Here is a 22,540-nt window from a genome sequence, read left to right on the forward strand (position 1 = left end):
GACATTCCTGGGGAGCCCAAGATGATGCGATGTAAGCGTTGGGTTAAACAGCCGAATTGATGCTAGACCTGAAATGTTCAATGTCCTTGACTTGAATCGGAACCGAGTGGGCGGGAAGGGATCCTGAAGGGCTCCGGCGGCCACTCGGCCCCAGGATGGAGATTGCTTCCCAGCAGAGGGCGGGGGGCACGGGCTCTGCTCAGCCTGGAGACGAGGGAGCACGGGCCTCTGCCCTGGGATGGAGCAGGCACCGACAACCACAGGGAGTATGTTACTATTTTTTATCAGCCTCACAAAGCATCCACGGCCGAGCGGAGGCCGGCAGCGCCGTGTCCTCAGGGCAGCAGCCACATGTCCAGCCCTCGCCCGCGTCCCGGTGCCGCTCCCTCCGGCCGGGAAGGTGCTGGATGTCGTTCCCAGGGATGTGCTGGAGGAGCCGGGGCCTGGGGAGGGCTCGAGGCGTTCAGGGGTTGCTCCCGGCCCTGGGACGGAGCAGAGCGGGGAGGCTCCAGGACCGGTGCCAGGCGGGGAACAGGCGCTCGGACCCCACGCCGGGCTGGTGGCTGCTCGCCCTCCCCAGGGATGTTCCTCACCGGCTGCTCCTCGGTGCCTTTCCCCGGGGATCGTGCTGACACGGGACCAGGGAGGTGGCGCGTGGGCACAGCCGTGGGCACCACAGACCGAGGCCGGCAGAACCCCCACCTCGACTGGAGCTGGAGGGTGGGAGGCCGGAGAGCCCGGGGATCGCAGCTGCCTACAGGGAGGATGGAGCCAGCCCCTCGCCGGAGCTCCCCATCGGGGTGAGGAGCCGCGCGAGCAGTGGTTAAGAATATTTACCTTGTGGGGTGGATCAGGCACCGCTCGGGAGGCTGTGGCTTCACCACCTTTCTGTTCACTCAGACTGTGCAGGACATGACCAGGTCTGGTCAAAGGGTTGTGTTACGCTCCATAATAAACAGGCAGCGCAAATCCCTCTCTCCCATTCCTCCCCATTCCAGACGCCAGTGCAGGCACAGCCCAGCCTCGCTGCTGCAGCAGGTCCTGGCTCCGGAGAGCCCTGCCTTCGCAGTCCAAGCCCTGATGCTGTACAGGATTTCTCCTTCCCTGCAGCAGCAATCCTGGACCCTCCCACATCCTGAAACAGCGAGGCTGGCGTCCCCTCCCCTGTCAGGGTCCAGGCCCTGTGGGGATGCGAGATGGGGCCCTGGGCCTGGTGGCTGCAGGTCTCGGGTTCTCGCTGTCGCTGCCACCCTTTCTGTTTCTCAGGCTCAGGGATGGCTCCGGCCTAAGCAGGACCGAGCGCAGGCCGCAGGCCGAGCTTCCCAGTACTCCAGCGCGCTCACTGTGGCAGCAGCAGAACCCCAACCGCACACCCGTCCCATCCCACAAAGGCAAGAACCGCTGAGGGCACAGGATGCTACTTGTCCCTCCAACTCCCACCCCGCTGCAGCCTCTCTCCGTCCTTTTTCCCCAGCATGTTCAGACGAGAGCTGCATTAACGGAACATTCCAATTCCCCCTGGCAGCCGATAACGCGCTCCGACAGCATCGCACACACCGGGCCCGGCAGCGCCTGTGCCCAGCTCTGCGGCCGCTGCTCTCCACTCCTGCATCGCTGCGTGCACCGTCGCCCCTCACCTCCTACCTTAGCGACTCTTGAGTCTCTCTCCTTATTCCTTCGATCCCCTCTTACAGCGGTTGCCAGGCTGGAGCACACACCGGGCTTCACACACAAGCTTACAGGGGAGCCACCACCACATTCTCTCCTGTCCCCTCAGGGGACAAGAGCAGAGCCCTGCGCAACCGGCACAGCAGGGGAAGCGCTCGCTGGGAAGCGCTGCAGGAAAAGAGGCAGCTCTGCGGATTCCTCCGTTGTTGGTACACAGGAAAAACTCACAACAGCGGCAGCACATTCCCATTCCAACAGCAGCAACGCAGCAGGGCAGGAAGAAGGCACTGAACTTGGGATAATCTGGTTTTATTGGTGCAAACATTCACGCTCTGGGTGACTGGAAATGTTCACAAGTACTCGGACGACGCTCTCTGAGGTGACGGGGGGCACACAGCCGGCGGCCCCGCTGCTGTACTCACTCCTACTGCGGTGTTCCCGTGCCAGAGTCTAGTCTTCATGGATGTTGAAAAGCTTTGCTACTTCGTTGAGATCATCATGCTCCTCACCGTCTTTGATGATCTGAAGGAAGAAAGAAGACATTAACATCTGCACATACTGCCAACCATCAGCACTGCAAGCAAGACTACATGGTCACCAGCCAATGCAATGGCCTGGAGGTTTGGAACTGGATGATGTTAAAGGTCCCTTCTAACCCAAACCATTCTATGATTCTGTGACTTCTCAGACATGGAGGCTCTGCTGATGACAATTCATGGACGTAGGCGATTAACAGGGTGACAGCAGCACTCACTACAGCCAAATTTATACAAAGCATGTATTAAGCGGATCTTAAATATAGCATTCACGCAGAATCACTAGGTTGGAAAGGACCCACTGGATCATCGTGTCCAACCATTCCTATCAGTCACTAAACCATGTCCCTCAGCACCTCATCCACCTGTCCCTTAAACCCCTCCAGGGAAGGGGACTTAACCCTCTCCCTGGGCAGCCTCTGCCAGTGTCCAGTGACACTTTCCGTGAAAAATTTTTTCCTAATGTCCCTGGTGGAGCTTGAGGCCATTCCCACTCGTCCTGTCCCCTGTCACTTGGGAGAAGAGCCCAGCTCCCTCCTCTCCACAACCTCCTTTCAGGTAGTTGCAGAGAGCAATGAGGTCTCCCCTCAGCCTCCTCTTCTCCAGGCTAAACACCCCCAGCTCTCTCAGCCGTTCCTCATAAGGCCTGTTCTCCAGCCCCCTCACCAGCCTCGTTGCTCTTCTCTGGACTCGTTCCAGAGCCTCAACATCCTTCTTGTGGTGAGGGGCCAGAACTGAACACAGGATTCGAGGAGCGGTCTCACCAGTGCCGAGTACAGAGGGAGAAGAACCTCCCTGGCCCTGCTGGTCACGCTGTTTCTGATCCAAGCCAAGATGCCGTTGGCCTTCTTGGCCACCTGGGCCACTGCTGGCTCATGTTCAGTCGCTGTCAACCAACACCCCCAGGTACTTCTCCTCCAGGCAGCTTTCCAGCCAGACTTCTCCTAGTCTGGAGCTGCTCAGGGTTGTTGTGCCCCAAATGCAGGACCCGGCGTTTGGCCTTGTTAAACCTCATCCCATCGGTCTCAGCCCAGCGGTCCAGCCTGCTCAGATCCCTTTGGAGCCTCCCGACCCTCCAGCAGATCCACGCTTCCACCCAGCTTAGTGTCATCTCCAAACTTGCTAAGGGTGCACTCGATGCCTTCATCCAGGTCATTGATAAAGACATTGAACAGGGCTGGACCCAGCACTGAGCCCTGGGGACACCACTTGTCACTGGCCTCCAGCTGGAGTTAACTCCATTTCCCACCACTCTCTGGGCCCTCCAGCCAACCAGTTTTCCACCCAGGAGAGTGTGCGCCTGTCCCGGCCAGAGGTGACAGTTTCTGAAGCAGAATGCTGTGAGAAACTATGTCAAAGGCTTTATTGTCTGCCTAAAGGAGTGGCTGGAGTGTAAACCAACCTCCCCAGCCCGGCAGGATGTGTTGCTGCTGCCTGGGTTTCCCTTTACAGCTGGGGAGAGCACGTGTCTTCAAAAAGTGATTTCTCTCACCTCTGGGATGAGCCAGACTCTGCACCGACTGAGCAGAGCTGGTGTTAGTGGCTCACACTTGCAAACCTCTCTCCTGGGCAGTGAGAGGCCAAGGATCCTGCACATACTTGTAGCCGTGATTCAGAGGAAGGGAAAGAATCTCTTCCATGGGGACAGGAGAAGTAACTGGTTTAAATGATTCAGATCAGATAGCAAAGGAAACTTCCAACCTAGGCATAAATCATTTTGGGACAGATCACCCGGGGATAGTGCGGAATCGCTCTCACAGTTTAAGGTACTGGAATTCTCCAACGATATTAAATAACGACCTAAAAAGCAGCCGACTTCGGAGGTGGCGACAGGCTCAAAGCCGCTTCTAACCCTGACTTTTTGTGGCTGGGTGTCCAGGGTGACAGATGCTTTAGACGTCTTCAATGCTAGCACAACAGAGAAAGTAGCACAAACCCAGACCATTTCACCCTGATGCTCGGTCACATGCGATTCCTGCCTTTATTTGTTACACAGATCTGAAACTGCAGCCACGCAAGAGCAAGGCTTGAAGCACAAACCTGATTAAACTTTTAAGATCACCAAGTCCAAGCATCAATCCAGCCCTGTGAAGTCTGGCACTTGACCATGTCCCCAAGTATGACACCCACTCGTCTTTTAAATCTCTCCAGGACGGGGACCCAACTCCCTGCCTGGGCAGCTGTTCCAGTGCCCAAGAACCCTTTCAGTAAAAAAATTCCTCCTAATATCCAACCTAAACCTCCCCTGGTGCATTTTGAGGCCATTTCCCCTTGTCCTGTCACTGGCTACCAGGCAGAAGAGACCAGCGCCCACCTCGCCACAACCTTCTTTTAGGTAGTTGTAGTCAGTGATGAGGTATTCCCTCAGCCTCCTCTTCTCCAGGCTAAACAACCCCAGGGCCCTCAGCCACTACAACCCCTGTTATTCTCCCTCTGGACTCAGCACTGGTGAGACCGCTCCTCGAATCCTGTGTTCAGTTCTGGGCCCCTCACCACAAGAAGGATGTTGAGGCTCTGGAGCGAGTCCAGAGAAGAGCAACAAAGCCGGGGAAGGGGCTGGAGAACAGGCCTTATGAGGAGCGGCTGAGAGAGCTGGGGGTGTTTAGCCTGGAGAAGAGGAGGCTGAGGGGAGACCTCATTGCTCTCTCCAACTCCCTGAAAGGAGGTTGTGGAGAGGAGGGAGCTGGGCTCTTCTCCCAAGTGACAGGGGACAGGACGAGAGGGAATGGCCTCAAGCTCCACCAGGGGAGGGTCAGGCTGGACATGAGGAAACAATTTTTCACAAAGGGTCATTGGGCACTGGCAGAGGCTGCCCAGGGAGGGGGTTGAGTCACCTTCCCTGGAGGGGTTTAAGGGATGGGTGGACGAGGTGCTGAGGGACATGGTTTAGTGATTGATAGGAATGGTTGGACTCGATGATCCAGTGGCTTTCTTCCAACCTGGTTATTCTATGATTCTATGATTCCAGCCCCTTCCCCAGCTCCGTTCCCTTCTCCAGACACACTCCAGCCCCTCAAAGTCTTTCCTGCACTGAGGGGCCCAAAACTGAACCCAGGGTTCGAGGTGCGGCTGCACCAGGGGGACAATCCCTTCCCTGCCGGCCACCCCATGGCTTATCCTAGCCAGGATGCCATTGGCCTTCCTGGCCACCTGGGCCACTGCTGGCTCGTGTTCAACCAATGTCGACCAGCACTCCCGGGTCCTTCTCCAGGCAGATTCCCAGCTGCTCTTCCCCAAGGCTGGAGCTCCATGTTGTGGCCCAAGTGCAGGACCCAGCTCTTGGCCATGTTGAACCTCATGCAATTGGCCTCAGCCCACGCATCCAACCTGCCCAGGTCCCTCTGCAGAGCCTGCCTACCCTCAGGCAGATCAATGCTCTCACCCAACTTAGCATCATCTGCAGGAAAGCACCTATAATTCCCCCAGGACAGGGCTGCCATTGGCTGTTGCCCAGTGCTGCTTAAGACAGAGCCTCTGCATTTACTTATCCTCGTTCTAAATTGGTAGATTGATTTTTCCACAAGAAAAGACCCAATCAGCAGACTAGTCCCCTACTGACCTTGCGAGCAATAGGCATCCTGTTGAAGATGTTCCATAACACGATTCCTACCACAACTTTATCCCTGAGGTAGAAAATGACACCTTTGCCATAATCTTCTCCTTGCTTTGGAACCTGAGGCGTTGGTGAAACACTTTGAGAAATGTGAACTTCTGAGGCTTCTGCTTCTGTTTCACTCTCTGATCGAATCCCGGTCCCTAATGCCAAGAGAACAGATCTCAAACATCCAGCACAGAGAAAAGCAGCAGCTATTTGCCTGTGGTGGTGAAAGCAGACTGAAGAGTGAGGTTTTGTAAGAGACCGAGCTGTTTTACTTTGAGTTGTGTCAAGCAAAGTACGGTTTCAATAAGATGAGAGTGAACAATCGTAATGTGAAGCCCAAAACTGACAATTCCAACTTCCATCATCAGGTGCAGAAGACAGAACAGTAGGTTCCTCCAACCAGCTGACACCAAATAAATACACTTAGATCCACACAGTTTCTTTTGTGCAACAACTGACTGTGGTATTGCTAGGGGGAAATCGGGCTTCACTTCAAAAAAAATTAGTTTTGGTAGTTACAGGAGGTCTTCTTGGAGAAACACCACGTTTTAACCACATTTTAGTATCAAACTATGTTAAAGTGAGTTGAGAGGAGGCCACAAAGATGACCCAAGGGCTCGTGCACCTCCCGTACAAGGACAGGCTGAGGTTGTTCAGCCGGGAGGAGAGAAGGCTGTGGGGAGACCTTAGAGTAGCTTCCAGTCCTGAAAGGGGCTCCAGGAAAGCTGGGGAGGGACTCCTGATCAGGGAGGGCAGGGACAGCATGAGGGGGGAATGGTTTTAAGCCAAAAAAGGAGAGATTGAGATGAGATCTTGGGAAGAAATGTTCTCGTGAGGGTGGGGAGGCCCTGGCCCAGGTTGCCCAGAGCAGTGGTGGCTGCCCCATCCCTGGAGGGGTTCAAGGCCAGGCTGGATGGGGCTTGGAGCCCCTGATCCAGTGGGAGGTGTCCCTGCCCATGGCAGCGGGTGCAACCGGATAGGCTTTGAGATCCCTTCTGACCCAAACCATTCTACTGTTCTATAAACCCAACCTTTAAAGCGTGGTCTAGAAAAGCTGCAGACAGACTGATGTGTCCCTGTGCTCTCCATGAGGCCAGAGTAACTATAGCCACTACACAGAGTGAGACACAAACAGAGACAGCTCCCAAGAATCCCTCTGCCCTACCTGACTGCTCTGTTGCGCTTTTCGGTGTGTCTTTTGCTGTTGCTTTAGCGAAGACTCCTACTGTTGGCAAACTACTGTCAACAAGGCCAATGGCTTCATACCCAACATTAGGACCCAGGTCGCTCCTAGGAATGAAGCAGCAACAAAATCATGTGCAGGATTAGTGAGACACGGCAATTCCATCCACCCCCAAGTCCTTAATGATGGCATCGTGCGAGAGAGATCATGGGATGCAGGCTGACTGACTCTTTGGGTTGGAGCTGAAGCATTATCGGTTTCTAACCTCAGCTCGGTCTTGTCTGACAGACTTCTTTCTCTGAAAGGGAACTGCATGTTTTCAGACACTGTTTCTCTACAAAAATGATAACAGAGGACACTGGGATGCAGAAATGCTATTGCTTACACTTATTCCTACAGAAACCAAGGCCATCCAAGGGCTGGAGCACCTCCCATACAAGGACAGGCTGAGAGAGTTGGGGTTGTTCAGCCTGGAGAAGAGAAGGCTGTGGGGAGACCTTAGAGCAGCTTCCAGTGCTGAAAGGGGCTTCAGGAAAGCTGGGGAGGAACTCTGGATCAGGGAGGGCAGGGAGAGGACAAGGGGGAATGCTTTTCAGCTGAAAGAGGAGAGATTGAGACAAGATCTTGGGAAGAAACGTTTTGCTGTGAGGGTGGGGAGGCCCTGGCCCAGGTTTCCAAGAGCAGTGGTGACTGCCCCATCCCTGGAGGGGTTCAAGGCCAGGCTGGATGGGTCTTGGAGCAACCGGATCCAGTGGGAGGTGTCCCTGCCCATGGCAGGGGGTGGAACTGTACGGCCTTTGAGGTCGCTTCTGACCCAAACTATGCTTTGATTCTAACTTCAACCCATAAATTAGCTTGCATTGAGGAAAGGGGCTGCTCTTTATTGCTACTTGTTCAGCTGAATGCAACTCATTCAGGGAGAAACTGGAATCTGCAAGAAGGAAAAAAATATTTCAGAGAGTTCAGGGCAGAGCAGTGAATGCTCAAACACCCTCCCATTGCCTGAGCTTCCAGGAACAAGAAGCTGTAGAAGGTATTCACTGAAGTAGTTTCACTACACTCAGGAAGCAAAGACCTTTACAAGGCGTATCTTGTCACAGCCCCTGCAGTGTGACCAAATAAATACCATGAAGAAATCAGCATTACCAGAACATGGACTGATGCCAGTAGGGCTTCGCTGCTCCTGTCATGTTTTCTCCCGCTAGTCTTCCACTCACAACAGCGTGATCGTGGTGCTCCACGCGTCTCCTGCCTAGTTTGATATCGTAGAAGCAGGCGGCATCCCCTGCCTTAAAAAGAATCATTCAGTGAGGGTTGAACATTGATATGGAAAGGTTAAATTAACACAAACACAAAAAAGGCACTGTGAGGAGGGCAAAGTGGAACTATGAGCTGAGTTTTTCCTGACAAAACCCAACCACCACCACCTTATCCCACACCCTACGCAAATCCCAACATCCCAGTATTTTTCACCCGTCTTTAGAAAAATAAAGACAGCATCAAGCCCATTTTTCACAAGGAATCAAAGTCTCGGCTCCCACCAAAGGGACTCTTACGCAATAGTAATCCGTGCTATCTTTAGGTTACCCCAACTCCTCTTACACAGCATAAATATTCAAACCCTCGCACAGTTGTTACCACAGCAACAAAGCGAGCCGTGGTGCGTGAACAGCCTCCGCGGCTGCCGGCAGGATCTGTGCTACAACCGGTCACGTTACTGGCTACTTTTTGCCCCATTCCCCTAACGAGGCACCCCAGTCCCCATAACTCTGCGCTCTGATTAAATCGGCATAACCAGCAGAAAGAAAACACCTCGGCACATACTCACCACCCAGATATTGGAGCGTGCCTGCAGCTCCGCATTCACCCTGAACCCTCCGAAGTCAGAGTCCACCTCCAGCCCAGCTGACTTTGCTAATTCCACATTAGGCTCCAGCCCTACCGCAGCCACGATATGATCTGTCTCCACCTGTTGGAGAATTCATAATTATTACCTTAATTCTTTCAATGCCCTGCAAACTTTACCCTCTCCCTGCGTTTAGATCTACCTTTCGGCCATCTTTCAGTTTAATCATCAGCCGCTTGCCGGAGACAGAGACAGACTTGACCACAGCGTTAGGCATGACATTAACACCCTCTGGAAACAAACAGAGGGAACATAAGTGCTTGCTCAGGCGCAGAGATTTCAGGTGAAGGAGGCATCCTGGCTGCAAACGGACACAGGGCCAGGTTAGGAGCCAAGGGAGAGACCACCTCATCTTTGCTCTGTGTGCCGGTAGTTTTCAGTACAGCATGAGGAGAAAGAAACCAAGCCAGCTAAAAGTTTGAAGGAGCTATTTCAAACGACAAACATAAATACCTGTTTCATAGCATAGAATGCTTTGGGTTGGGAGGGGCCTTAAAGCCCAACCACTTCCACCCCCATGCCACAGGCAGGGACACTCCCCTCTGGATCAAGGTGCTCAAAGCCTCATCCAAGTCCAGGTCACATCCACAAGAACTCCCCAGGACAGCTTTTCCGGCACTAGGGCCATTCAATACCTACTGCTCTGTCACAGCCAGACCCAAAGGCCTGACAAGGCAGCTTCCATAAACAAAAGAAAGCAACTCCAACCTGTGGATTTTCCAGCTCCATCCCTCCTCCCTCTATTCTCACTCCATTTCCCAATGCACAGGAATAAGTTCTGCACTTAATAGAGAAAATGGGAAAAAGGTGTCTTAGATCTTGCCCTATTATCAGCCAAACGCTGCAGCAGCAGCCTTAGAAAGGTGCAGGCGTAAGGCATGGGGCTACACAATCCTTCTCTCACACAGACTCTAGGATGACTGCATTATGCTGTCAGAAGCAAAAATTACTTGAGGTTCGAGCAACAGAGGAGAGCAGGTAGCTGTCTTAAGAGAAAGTTGGTTCCGAATTACTGAGGCCACTAAAGTAACTCGCAGGAAGGTTAGAAGGGATCACTCCGTGCAGGAACAGCCAGAGGGAAAATCTCACTGGCATCAGCATGTGTTTGTTTGGCTTTCCCAGAGGAACTCCTAAGAAGACAGAGATTCACTTCAGCTCTGTGCCATGCAAAGTGCTGGAACTACAACTTGTTCTGTTCTGCCTGTGTCACCTTGCAAGGGACCCAGTCTTCTGAGGTTCCCATGACAGAACAAGCACAGCGCTGTATTTCACAGAATCACAGAATCGTCCAGAGTTGGAAGGGACCCACAAGGATCACCAAGTCCAACTCCTGTCCCTGCACAGGACACCCCAACATTCACACCGTGGGGCTGAGGGCCTCGGCCAAATGATTCTGCTATATTGTCAGGCTCGGCGCTGTGACTGCTTCCCTGGGAGCTGTTCCAGGGCTCCACCACCCTCTGGGGAAGAACCTCATCCTCATGTCCAACCCAACCCTCCCCTGGCACATCCCTCTGCTATTCCCTTGGGTCATGCCATTGGTGGCCAGAGAGAAGAGCTCAGCGCCTGCTGCTCCTCCTCCCCTGGTGAGGAACTTCAGATCATGGTGAGGTCTTCCCTCGGTCTCCTCTTCTCCAGGCTGAAGAGACTTCAGCCGCTCCTCCTGTAAACCCTTTCCCAACTCTGTGACCTCGTCTGGATACTCTCCAGCACCTTCAGATCCTTTTTTAGCCTGTGGTACCCAAAACAAGAACACAGCCCAGTGCAACAGCCACAGCCTGACCACCACAGCTCTGCCACACACGGAGGAGGAGCACCAAGGCACAGCTTCACCTCTTCTGACTTTCTCTGTCGTCCAGTTGCTCAGATATTCAGGCAAGACTTTGCCCATATTGCCATTCTCTGGAAACAGCTGAATCACCTCCAGGCCTCTGGTTCGGGCTGAAAGGAAAGCAAAAAGCAGGCTTCTAACAACCCACAGGTAGAGAGACTTCAGGACACAAGCATCTGCATTACTTTGTGCAAGGAGCTTGACAGAAGTTTCCAAAAGTAGGAGTTCTGGCTCTCAGATTTTCCATAGGAGTCACAAAGTGATTGACTGCTGTTTCACATAAACACCTGCAAACTCCAGAGTGACAGACAGCGGATTCATTAAAATGCTTCATATTACAGAGGAAACTTCCCTTATTAGAGAAATGGCCATAAAGATATTACTTAAAAACCTGCAGGCACTGATAGCAAGAATCCAGTTGTTCACAACCTCTTCGAAATAACAGTTTGCGGGGGGCTTTTAGCAATGAGAGAGCAAATAGAATTGTTTACAGGGTGGAATGACTTTATAACATGCATTGGCAGAGCTTCCGGGAAGCCAAACTTACAGCAGCCTTTGTGGTCAGGGGCTGCTTGGGACTTGTGAGAGAGAAAATGGAAAACCAGGGTGGGCCACGCAGCCAACATGTGTATTGAGGTTATTTTAGGCAAACCACAGTGTGCAAAAACTCAGTAGTCAGGGAATGAAAATGAAGTTTGTGATGTAAGGCTGCTTACATTCAATACCTATTGCTTCTGTCAACGTGACAGCTGAAGACAGAGCACACCTACCTCTTCTTCCCAGAGCGCAGGCCAGCTCGCTGCCGAGAAAACCGCCACCAATGATTGTGATGGACTTGACTTCTCGCGAAATCTTCTCCAGGCTTTTGAAGTCCTCAATCTGAAAGCAGATTTATTCCCATTTCAAATATCCTCAAACAGGAACAGCAGCAGAAGATATTTTTCTCCAATTTCACCCGTTGAAATAAGAGCAACTCTCTCCTAAATGTTCCTCCTGTTTGTCTACTGCACAGAAAAAACTCCATGGTTTCCTAAAAGCTGAAAATAGTGGCCGTGTCTCTGACATTTTCAACCTTACCCCAGGACCAGCAGCAGCCAGAGATTACCTTTCGGAACAGTGTCAGCCTTTGTTGTACGTCCTTCCCGGCTCTTTCAAGGGCAGGAAGGTTCCTTGGGGTACCACCTGAGGACAAGGGGAGAGAGAGACTAATGATACCATGACATATCCAGACTACGCAAAGCCCTCTTTAACCTGGACTATGCCTTCCAAACTGTTACAATATGTTCTACTCCCTGTTGCTGTCTGGGCTTTTAACACAAAATACCTTCTGTGTGAGAAGGAGGTGACCCAACAGTCACCCAGGGGAACAAGATCTGATGCTGTATGCCTTGCTCCACGACTGGAGACAGCCAGCTCCCCTCAAACCACAGAGGGCTGTAGAACGGCTGGGGTTAGATGCTGGAGCAGTGCTCTGCCCAAGCAAGAGCTGGCTCTTCCGCTTGCAACTGCTCCAGGCAGGATTTGAAGAGGCTGGCCTGTACAGGAGCTCCCTTACTTGAGCTGCTAGGGAAGCCGCTTTTTCCACCTCCCCTGCTGATTTTCACAGAGCAAAACTTTGAACGACCAGAGAAGCTAGCTGATGCGAGGCAGGTGAAAACCCAATAGCATGGCTCTCTGTACAACTGTCCTTCACATCACCAGCCTACCAGGAGTTCGATATGCACTGCTGGAACTTCCATGCAGACAAACGCCACTGAAACAAAAAGCCTGGCACAAAGAACAGAGAAAAACACCAACTTACCAGTGGCAATCAGACACTTGTCATAGGATATCTGGGTACCATCACTGAGTTTCACTACATTGCCTCTAACATCCATATGCACAACCTGCAAAAGTAAACAAGGCAGAGAGCTCAACCTTCCACGCACTATAGGCCATTCCTGTTAAACGGAGCAGACTATCAATCAGAGAAGCAAACTTGGAAATAACATCCTCCCACCTTTAAGTTTAGGAAGGGTGGGAGGTGCGAAGGGAGAAGACTGGAAGTAGGAATTGAGACAGATCAGGTTGACTGTCCCAGAATCAGAGTCTAAGGGATGTGCTCAGACACCCAGCGCGGTCCAGCAGTAAGAGGAGTCACTGAAATCTTATTTTAGCAACATAGGAAAAGCTGAGGAAGCAAAAGCATCAGAAGCCTCAACACAAGTTTTCCCACCTCCCCACTGCCTCTGCACAATGCTCTTCCTCACACCACCCCACTCCTTGGATCACTCTGCTCTCCTTAGCTCACCCTCTGACCTGGTTCCCTGGTTCCCATCTTGTCACAGTTCTAGATATTCTTGTCCCACGCCCCAACTCTAAGCTGATCCTTCCCTCTTCCTCATCTTCCCTCAGCTCACTACTATTCAGCTTCTCCAATTTTCAAGCTTCACTCATGCTCTATCCTCAAGATTAGCACAGTCCCTGCTTCATCACAAAGGCTTTTTCCAAGCTCGTACACATTCTGCCCCTTGGCCAACCCTCCAAACCACCCTGCACAGTTGATCAGCCTCAGCACAGACCTCAGGTGCTGCTAGGAAAGAACTATATGATGCCAGAACAACAGCCAGGGCTGTACCCACCTTCTTGCCACAGAGAACTGCTACTCCACCATTTTCTACGAAAGGCAGATCACGAACAGGCACATAGAATGACGGTGGCTGGAAATAGATACTGAAAAAAGCTCCGTTATCAAATCAGTTCCACTTCTTCTGGGATATTCAGCAGTTACGAATGAGGCAAAGACAATTCTGTGCAACCATAAAAAGCTCCAGAATTCTTAACTATCTTAAAGCAGGAATAAGAAGGGAATCATCCCCTGGACTTGGCACCGGTGTGGCCGCCCCTCGAATCCTGGGTTCAGTTCTGGGTCCCTCAGTGCAGGAAAGACCTTGAGGGGCTGGAGCACATCCAGAGAAGGAAACAGAGCTGGGGAAGGAATCTGGGAGCAGCTGAGAGACTTAGGGCTGTTTAGCCTGGAGAAGAGGAGGCTGAGGGGAGGCCTCATCACTCTCTGCAGCTCCTGGAAAGAAGATTGTAGCGAGGTGGGCGCTGGGCTCTTCTCCCATGTCACAGGATGAGAGGAAATGGCCTCAAGTTGTACCAGGGGAGGGTTAAATTGGATATTGGGAAAAATTTTATTTACTGACAGAGAGGTGAAGCAATGACAGAGACTGTCCCGGGCAGTGGTGGAGTCTTCATCCCTGGAAGGTTTAAAAAATCATGTACAGTGGCACGTGGGGACATGGTTTAAGTGGGCACAGTGGAGTGGAGTTGGGCTGACGGCTGGACTGGATGAGCTGAGAGGTCTTTTCCACCCCTTATGATTCTGTGAATGTTGGGGTGTCCTGTGCAGGGACAGGAGTGGGACTCGATGATCCTTGTGGGTCCCTTCCAACTCAGGATGTTCTATGATTCTGTGATGATTGTTAACGTTTCACTAACCACTCTCCTTCACCCTTGCTACCTGTGACACTTACCTCCTCTCCTTGCCATTCCACTGCTTGAACCGCAGAGTCTCTGTCACGTTGGGATCATCTGAAAACCATAGTTCTTTGGAAAGAGGTGGACGCATATAGGGTAGAGCAGGATCTTCAGACACTATCAGCACCTGCAACGAGGCACTAAAACACGTCAGCTGTACTGATGCCAAGCAAACTGCAAAACACAGAGCAGGGCTCAGAAGCAAGCACAGCGTCCAGCCATCGGTTCTGCTCTAGAACAGGGCATCTCTTACCCGGGCACCAGGGTCACGAGCCCGAATGGATCTGGCAGCAGCAAAAGCAGCAGTTCCTCCACCGATCAGCAGGAAAGGAACGTGAGAGGGGACCTCAGGGCGAGCTCCCGGAGCTGCAGGTGACAGATTGGACAGCTTACTGCAAATTCAGCAGGGAAAATGGCCCAGCCCAAATGAGCAGAGCACGTCATCAGAAGCCTTTTACATACAGACCAACTGCTCTTCAAATACCTTCTCCTCCCCTTCCCTTCCTCCCCTCCACTTCCCAAGAACCACATCGTTGCTTCACTCAAAGCTGGCTGCCTGCATAAATCATTAATGCTGGCTTTCAGCACGTTACTTTTTCTAAGCTACCTCCATCCCACTTTGCTCAACGGCAATCGCAGAGTTTAGGAACAGGATGGTATCACAGCTTTCATCGCAAGGCTTTAGCTCCTCTGATACAGGTCTACTTTGCTCTGGTTTAAGATGTTAAGAAGGATGTTCTACACATCAAGACTGAAACACCACTACTTGGACAGCCTGTTGGCAGGTTTCGAGCCATATTCCAAACAGGCGCTACCGGTCCAGCAGACTCTCAAAGAGCTTCATTTTATAAATTGATCTACTTAAGAATACTGGTTACATCTGCACAGCTGGGGGAAGTGGCTCCAAAGTCGAGGGCAATACACAATTTCAGAAGCTTCATATAAGACCAGGACTTTCTCAGTAGATTCAGGAGTGCAAAACCCTGCTCAGCCTCTGCTCACCAACCAACGCACCAGAGAGGCAACACAGAGTTTACAGTGAGGGACAGCTTGCAGAGCTGGCAAGAGGGACAAAGCCAAGCGATGGTTGCCAACATCAGGAGAAGAGTCATGGCCTGGGTGTCATTCAGATGAGAAAGCAATTTACAACATTAACGGGAAAGCAGAAACTGTGAAGTGTTTATCTGCTGTTTCTCTTCTTTAAGAACACAGATCAGCTTGGGAGCCAGACCAAAACCTGCACTAGCCATTCAGCAAACAGCTCCTAAGCGAGTAAAGTTCCCTAAAATGCCAAGGTGTATTGTTCTGTATTTGTATTCTGAAAGGAGACCAACTTTTGAGTTCCTGCCAGAAAGCATTTCCTCCCACATGCAGGACTTGTTTCTAAGCAACATGCAGTTAAACCGTATGTAGGAATAAACCTGTCCCTTAAACATTACCATCGAGACTCACCTGCTGTGCCCCGAGAAGCAGCATCTGTATCTGAAAGAGAAGGCACTGGCTTAATTCAGCAGAGTGTGGGTTATCAAGGATACTGTCCTTATGGAATTGCAGTTCAGGGCTGACTCAAGGAGACCATGGGATCAGTGGGCTCCCTACCATACAGGGACAGTCTCCAAAAATGCAGACTTACTTACACCTCTTCAGCATTTAGGCTCTCACTCTCTGTCCTCCAGCATCAACCCTGACAAACATGTTTTATCCTCTCATTCAAACCAAACCCACCAGTCTTCCGTCCTGTCTGCAGTATGTTCTTTCTGCTGGTTTCCCAGCAAAGTGACATAACGCACCCTATCTTCTATGACCTAAAGCCACTGTTACCATCATAAAATCATGGCACGGTTTGGGTTGGAGGGACCTCAAAGCCCACCCAGTTCCAACCAGTGGATCAGGTTCCTCCAAGCCCCATTCAACCTGACCTTGAACAGCTCCAGGGACTGGACAGCCACCTGAAGCAACTCTGGGCAACCTGGGCCAGGGCCTCCCCACCCTCACAGCAAAACATTTCTTCCTTGAGATCTCATCTCAATCTCCCCTCTTGCAGCTGAAAATCGTTCCCTTCACCCTATCCCTGCACTCCCTGATCAAGAGTTATGAAATATATCATCTTTTGGATCAAGAGTACAGACACTGCAGTCTAAGATATCACAAATTAAGAGAGACCTGTGGTCCACATAGAGCCTGCATCACCAAGATCCTCACCAACTGTCCCGATTCCTCCCTCCACACCTTGCCCACACACGAGACTTCTCCTACGCCCAGCCCGCTACACGCGGGACAAGGACGTGGTACAGCACAGTGGATTTTGTGCTGCCAGCCCATACCCTCTCTTCAGAATCACAGCGCCTTTGCCAGACTGTGCAAGTGTAAAAGCCAAAAGCAGGGCTGACTCTTTCCTCCTGCTATCACAGAAGGCATCAACGGCAGAAAGGAGCCCTGAGGGACAATCTGTTTTATCCTCACGATTATCTGTAAAACGGGTCATGGAAAGCACTATCCTCTATACCAGGAAGACGTGGGAATCTGCAATCGGAACACACCAAGCATTGATAATGCTGTAAAGGCACAACTTCAGCTGACCTGTGTTTTCAGAAGGGTTCTGTCCTGTTAGTTTTAGAGGCCTCAGGTTACGAAGAACAGCCCCAAATCTAGAGCTAGCAGGTTAGCACTCACCTGAAGGAGGCGATTCCTTTTCTTGAGATCTCGTAGTTATTGTTGCGACACGGCTGGTGAATCGCTCTTTGTTTTCTGTCAATGTTTTGTACACCTGGAGACAGACAAGGAGATATTTACCACGTATATCTCACAGCATCACACACCGTTCTGCTTCTGCCCCTCGACAGGCTTTTGTCTGTCCTGCTTGCTCAGAAAAGCCATCTGCTTTCAATAAAAGCACACAGACCTAAGTACACCTCACTGAAAAAAGGCCCTATGAAGGTATGTATATAGAGCTACAAGAGGGATGCGCTCATGCTCTGCTTATGATGTGATTAATCTCAGGTGTCTGGTTGCCTTCCACAAGCCAGGAATCAACCTTTCTGCAGGTGTTGGCCTTCAGGCTGCAGACCCGTTTCAAGAAGAGCCAGATACAACAAAGGAAACATGGTCAGGCAAACCTGGCACAACACAAAGATGCAGAAACGGAGGATGAATTCAAGGCAAAAAGCAACTCCCAGCTTCAAAATCCTGGAGCAGCCATGGGAGAATAAGCCAAGAGCCTTACTGGCTTCGTTACACCAGACGTTACAGGTATGACACCAGCAGCGTAACGCCCCTGACATCAGCAGTGCTCTTCAGGCATGGGAGTGTGGCTGCTCCAGGTAACAGCCCTCAGCTGGAAGACATTCCCGTGCCCAAGTGCTAACCTTCCGCTTATCTGGCTGTTAAACTCCGGATTACAGCACGGGAGCAGCCTGTGCTGGGGAGACAGCAACAGCAGAGACAGAAAGGACCATTTTTTAGGGCATCATGTCAGCTTCCAAGGAAAAGTGGTAATGTAGACAAGGAAAAGACATTGGAACTGCAGGAAGCAGGTCACAGAGTGATATCTGCCCCCAAACTAGAGGGAAGCAAGCCATTTTAAGGCAAACTCTAGCCTTGCTAACATTCCATATCACATGTGCAACGTGAACTTTCATTTTGCATTGTTTAGAAGAGAAAAAAAAACTCTCAAAACAAGTCTGAATCACAACCCTCTCTCCAATTACTGTGCTTGGAATTGGGAAAGCATGTTAAAACTGGAACATTTCCAGCAAGAAATAAAAGCCTCCTCAAAGTAAAGGCACAGCAGGTAACGCTGCAGCTGATGCCAAACCGCTTACTGTTTGCTAACCAAGTGTTATGACATCCAAATTGTGTATGAACAGAAGTTAATTCCTTCAGGGAATTGAAATCTCTCTTACTCCCCAGACGTGTTGTGTTTTACCCGTCTCGGCAACCAGGTGTTTAGTAACACAGCAAACAGCATCAAAGAAAAACTGAGGGGTTTAATGCACAGGCAGACAAAAGCACATCCAGGGAACTGAAACAGTGTCAAGAAATACCAGAAAACAAGAACTCATCAGTGCCAAAGAAAATTAAGATAAAGATAGTTTAAAGCCTTTCGCTTAAACACATAAAAGTCAAGGTTAGCAAAACTACTGCTGATTTTGCGAGCAGAGACATCGAGTTTAAGCAAGTCCACAGGGCAGCAGACAGAGGATGTAAAAAAGTGACCATTAAATGCAACACAAAATATCAAACCAGCTCTTCGGGATGAGTTTTTCCAAAAGGACAATGCCAAGTTATTTCTAGTCAGAAACACCAGAGAGCGCAGTGATATTTCAGTGCTCTGCTCTGAAGAGATCACAATGTTAGACACATTTTCTTTGCCTTCCCCTACTGTACTTGTATTTAGTCTATTACTTCATTTATTTACTTGATTATTTCTCTTTTTCATGCCACCATCGCTGATATCAGAACAGATGCGTTAATTAATTTGTGCCTTTCTGATGGTTACAAATTGAAGATGGCCAGTTTTCGGTTTGGATTTATAATTACTGCGAAAAAACTGGTCTTAAGGCAAATTTTCCCACTCAGAACTACACTGTTTGAGAACATCAAATTGGTCAACCTAAATTATTTGACAGTGTCCTTTGAAATAAAACATGCGAGGCCAGGGAGCACCAAGACTGTGTAGTTAAAGGGAATGGCTAAGCTGGTATGACACAGATAGGTGCCCTCCCTCCCACCACCCCTCATCCCAGTATCCCCAGTTATACCACATCTTACATAAGCTCCTGTCCCAGTGACCGTTCCTCCCACAATTAAGTACAACAAGAGGTTGCTGCCAGCTTTGCCAGGAACACCTGAGGACGTCAGTGATCTAGAAGGGCATCTCAGATGAAGGCATGGCAAAACTACAGGTGAAGACAGGCAATGGAAGAGAAGAGAGGGAATGAGCTGAACGTTAAGGATTTGATTAAACAGGTCTTGGGAAAAGTGGAATGAGCTGTAATTTCAGTTACCTTGTTTGTCAAGAGAAGCACCGCAGGGCAAAGAAAACAATACTTAAAAGGGCACAGAGAACGACTTTTCCTCCGTGCACTGGTTTGAATTTTGTTTATTTGCCAGGAGCTTTCTGTATGTGAAGTTTCAAAGAATCATTTAGTTGGAAAAGACCTTTCAGATCATGAAGTCCAAGGGTATCTGTCCACTACTGAACCTCCTCCAAGAACCTCATTTGCCCATCTTTTAAACAACTCTAGGGCTGGTGACACCACCACTGCCCTGGGCGGCTGTTCCAGTGCCCGGGAAATCTTTAGGTGAAGGAATTTTTCCCAATATCCAATCTAAACCTCTCCTGGCACAACCTAAGACCATTTCCTCTCATCCTGTCACTTCTTACGTGGGAGAAGAGCCCAGCATCTACGTCGTTCCAGCCTCCTTTCCAGGAGCTGCAGAGAGCGATGAGGTTTCCCCTCAACCTCCTCTTCCCCAGGCTAAATAACCCCAGGTCTCTCAAATGCCTCTCATAAGATTTATGCTCCGGCCCCTTCCCAAGCTCTGTTCCCTTCTCTGGCCACGCTCCAGCCCATAAACATCTTTCTTGTACTGAGGAGCCCAAAACTGGACCAAGTATTTGAGGTGTGACCTCACCAGCGCCGAGCCCAGGGGCACCATTACTTTTATTAAGAGCAAAACAGGGCTCTAAATTTTTAATGAACACGCTCCTCTAAGAGAGTTTTGAAGCAAAGGTTTGTGTGATGTAAACTTCGGACCCACTGACTCCTAGGGAACGCTGCCGCTCTTTGGCTGGGAATATGATTTAGTCTCTAAGTTGGGCTTTATCCTTTTGAGGAGGACATCCATGTAGCTCACCAATTTGGGGTTGATTTGGTGTACTTACACAGCTAAACACTGCTGTTCTGAACTAAGATTTGGCAAAGAATGATTCACTTGGGTGTTAAAAGTACCGTCCATCCACCTCTCCCTGTACTCTGTGCTACTATCACCTACAACACAACAGACAGAGCAGTGGTTGGGCATTGTACGAAAAAAAAAAAAAGTGCCTTTAAAGTGGAAAAAAAAGCTAAAAAGTAACTGAAATTACAGTTTAAACAAAAATTCTGGTAAGAAGTTGTTTCCAGCCAGCTCCCCATGGAGTTTTCTGGAAGAGGAAGCAGCTACAGAGGTAAAAAGCTGAGTGAAGGGAGCTAAGATACAGCGAGACAGCAGCTTCTTTCAGGAACTCCCTTTCTACTTACATAGACACCCGCTCCTAATGTTGACAAGCCCACAATAAGGACAAAAACAGAGCTATCGCCTTTGCCCCCAGGCGTGCCAGCGCTCGCCACTTGTCTGCTCAGCTGCAGTTCTAGGGGAGCATTCCAGCGCTGCCACAAGTTGCCTGAGGAATATAATTCGTTAGAGAAAAACACAAAAAATACAAAGTTACGGTTTGAAATTTAGAATCTGAAACCACGTAAAAGACCTCCTGGTTTGGAATGCCCAGGACCACATCTAAGCGTCTGTAGTGAATTATCCTTTGCCACAACCAACGGCTCCAGGCGGTTGTGGATCCCACAACCCTCTGTAAGATCAAAGGGCAACCGGAGCAGCTACAAGGAGGTGAGAAGGGCTGAATCCTGCTGCAGGAGCCCTCGAGCCACACTGTGATGGGCAAGCACAGCACCTTTGTCAGGAAGCCGGTGCTGGACTTTTCTCCGCTGGCTGTAAGCTAACGGAACCTTGTTAGGATGAGCAGCAGGTACGGCTACACCAGCCAAGAGGCCCTTTGGCAGCACAGCTCGTTCCACCGAGGTAAATGACCAGCAGGAAGGGGCTTCTGCTGGTGGAACGGGCATTCCAAAGGAGCAGCGAGGCTTGCCAGTCCAGGGGATGGCATCAACCATCATGCAAGCCAGAGGGAGCGTGTCCTACTGCACAGCAAGACGGCGCGTTACGTTCCCGCAGTTCAGTCAGTGTCTGTCCGGGTGCAGTCCCTGCGCCGCCGGGGTGCGGGGTCAGCAAGGCTGAGCAGGGACTGCGCCAGCCACTGCGCCCCTGCCTCTGACACCAGCCCGTGGCGAACCCAGCACCATCCAAACTGACACAGCCGTGCACAGCAGCACCAGCTCACCCACAGCTTCCCCAGATCCAGGGGTCTGCCCTCCCATTCCCGGAGCCTCTGCCCCCTGCAGCACCCCCACGGGAGCCCCGGGACAACGGCGGCTGGGGAAAGCACAGGATGGCGACTGCCCACGGCCACTGGCCTGGCGGGAGCAGGATGAGGGGCAGAAGGGGAGAGCGGGAGACGCGGAGCAGAAAGAGGAAAGTGTGGGACGCGGGGCACAAGGGCGAGGGCGATGAGGGATGCGGGGCACAGCGGGGAGAGCGGGATGCGGGATACAGGGCAAGGCAGGGAGGGCGGGATAAGGGATACAGGGCAAGATGGGGAGAGCGGGATGCAGGGCAAGGCGAGGGAAGTGGAATAAGGGATGCAGGGCCAGAGGGAGAGGCCTGGATGCGTCTCCCCCCGTCCCACCGGCCGCAGCCCGGGCCGCCCGGAGCCCCCTCAGACGCGAAGCCGGCAGGCAGGCCCGGTCCCCGCCGCCCCGCACTGACCTGCGGCGGCGCGGCCCCCCGGCGCGGGGCTGAGCGGGCGCAGGGAGCGCACCAGGCCCCCCACGCGGCAGCGGAACATGTCGCCTCCTCCGGTCGCGTCCCGGCGCCGCCGCCGCCACCCCCGCGCCTGCGCCCTCCCGGAAGCCGCTCTATGCCCCGTCTCGGTGGTGGCTCGGCCGAGGCCGCTAGAGGGGGAGCCGCCGCCAACCCCCGACGCGCGGCCGCTCTGCCCCGCGGACTCGATGGCAGCACCGCCGAGACCCCCATCGAGGCGCCTCGGTGGGAACAAGCGGATCGGGAGCGGCCAAGGAGGGACTGGGGGTGAGGGGCTCCGCGTGCCATTGGCCTTCTTGGCCACCTGGGCCACTGCTGGCTCATGTTCAGTTGCTGTCAACCAACACCCCCAGGTCCTTCTCCTCCAGGCAGCTTTCCAGCCAGACTTCTCCTAGTCTGGAGCTGCTCAGGGTTGTTGTGCCCCAAGTGCAGGACCCGGCGTTTGGCCTTGTTAAACCTCATCCCATCGGTCTCAGCCCAGCGGTCCAGCCTGTTCAGATCCCTTTGGAGCCTCCCGACCCTCCAGCAGATCCACACTTCCACCCAGCTTAGTGTCATCTCCAAACTTGCTAAGGGTGCACTCGATGCCTTCATCCAGGTCATTGATAAAGACATTGAACAGGGCTGGACCGAG

At 51.7% G+C, this 22,540-nt stretch overlaps 1 protein-coding gene across 2 annotated transcripts; it reads right to left on the reverse strand.

Annotated features, from left to right (window-relative positions):
* Window positions 1–1,961: 1,961 nt before the first annotated feature.
* On the reverse strand, window positions 1,962–22,010 carry AIFM1 (apoptosis inducing factor mitochondria associated 1). Of its 2 annotated transcripts, none has more exons than XM_069867845.1 (17): window positions 21,853–22,010; window positions 19,018–19,145; window positions 16,921–17,014; window positions 15,700–15,729; window positions 14,501–14,613; window positions 14,244–14,374; window positions 13,347–13,437; window positions 12,527–12,611; window positions 11,831–11,907; window positions 11,496–11,604; window positions 10,728–10,835; window positions 9,037–9,125; window positions 8,817–8,957; window positions 8,135–8,277; window positions 6,971–7,095; window positions 5,764–5,960; window positions 1,962–2,190 (listed from the first exon to the last, which is right to left on the reverse strand). In XM_069867845.1, the coding sequence occupies exons 1-17, from the start codon at window positions 21,929–21,931 to the stop codon at window positions 2,119–2,121; spliced, it is 1,812 nt and encodes a 603-aa protein (XP_069723946.1). In that variant the 5' UTR covers window positions 21,932–22,010; the 3' UTR covers window positions 1,962–2,118. The 2 variants fall into 2 exon arrangements, with proteins under 2 accessions (XP_069723946.1, XP_069723945.1); XM_069867844.1 differs by lacking the exon at window positions 19,018–19,145 and adding an exon at window positions 20,493–20,635 and having other exon boundaries at window positions 21,853–22,003.
* Window positions 22,011–22,540: the final 530 nt, after the last annotated feature.

This window comes from Phaenicophaeus curvirostris, chromosome 13 (genome assembly GCF_032191515.1).
Source record: "Phaenicophaeus curvirostris isolate KB17595 chromosome 13, BPBGC_Pcur_1.0, whole genome shotgun sequence".
In the NCBI taxonomy this organism is placed as follows: Eukaryota; Metazoa; Chordata; class Aves; order Cuculiformes; family Cuculidae; genus Phaenicophaeus; species Phaenicophaeus curvirostris.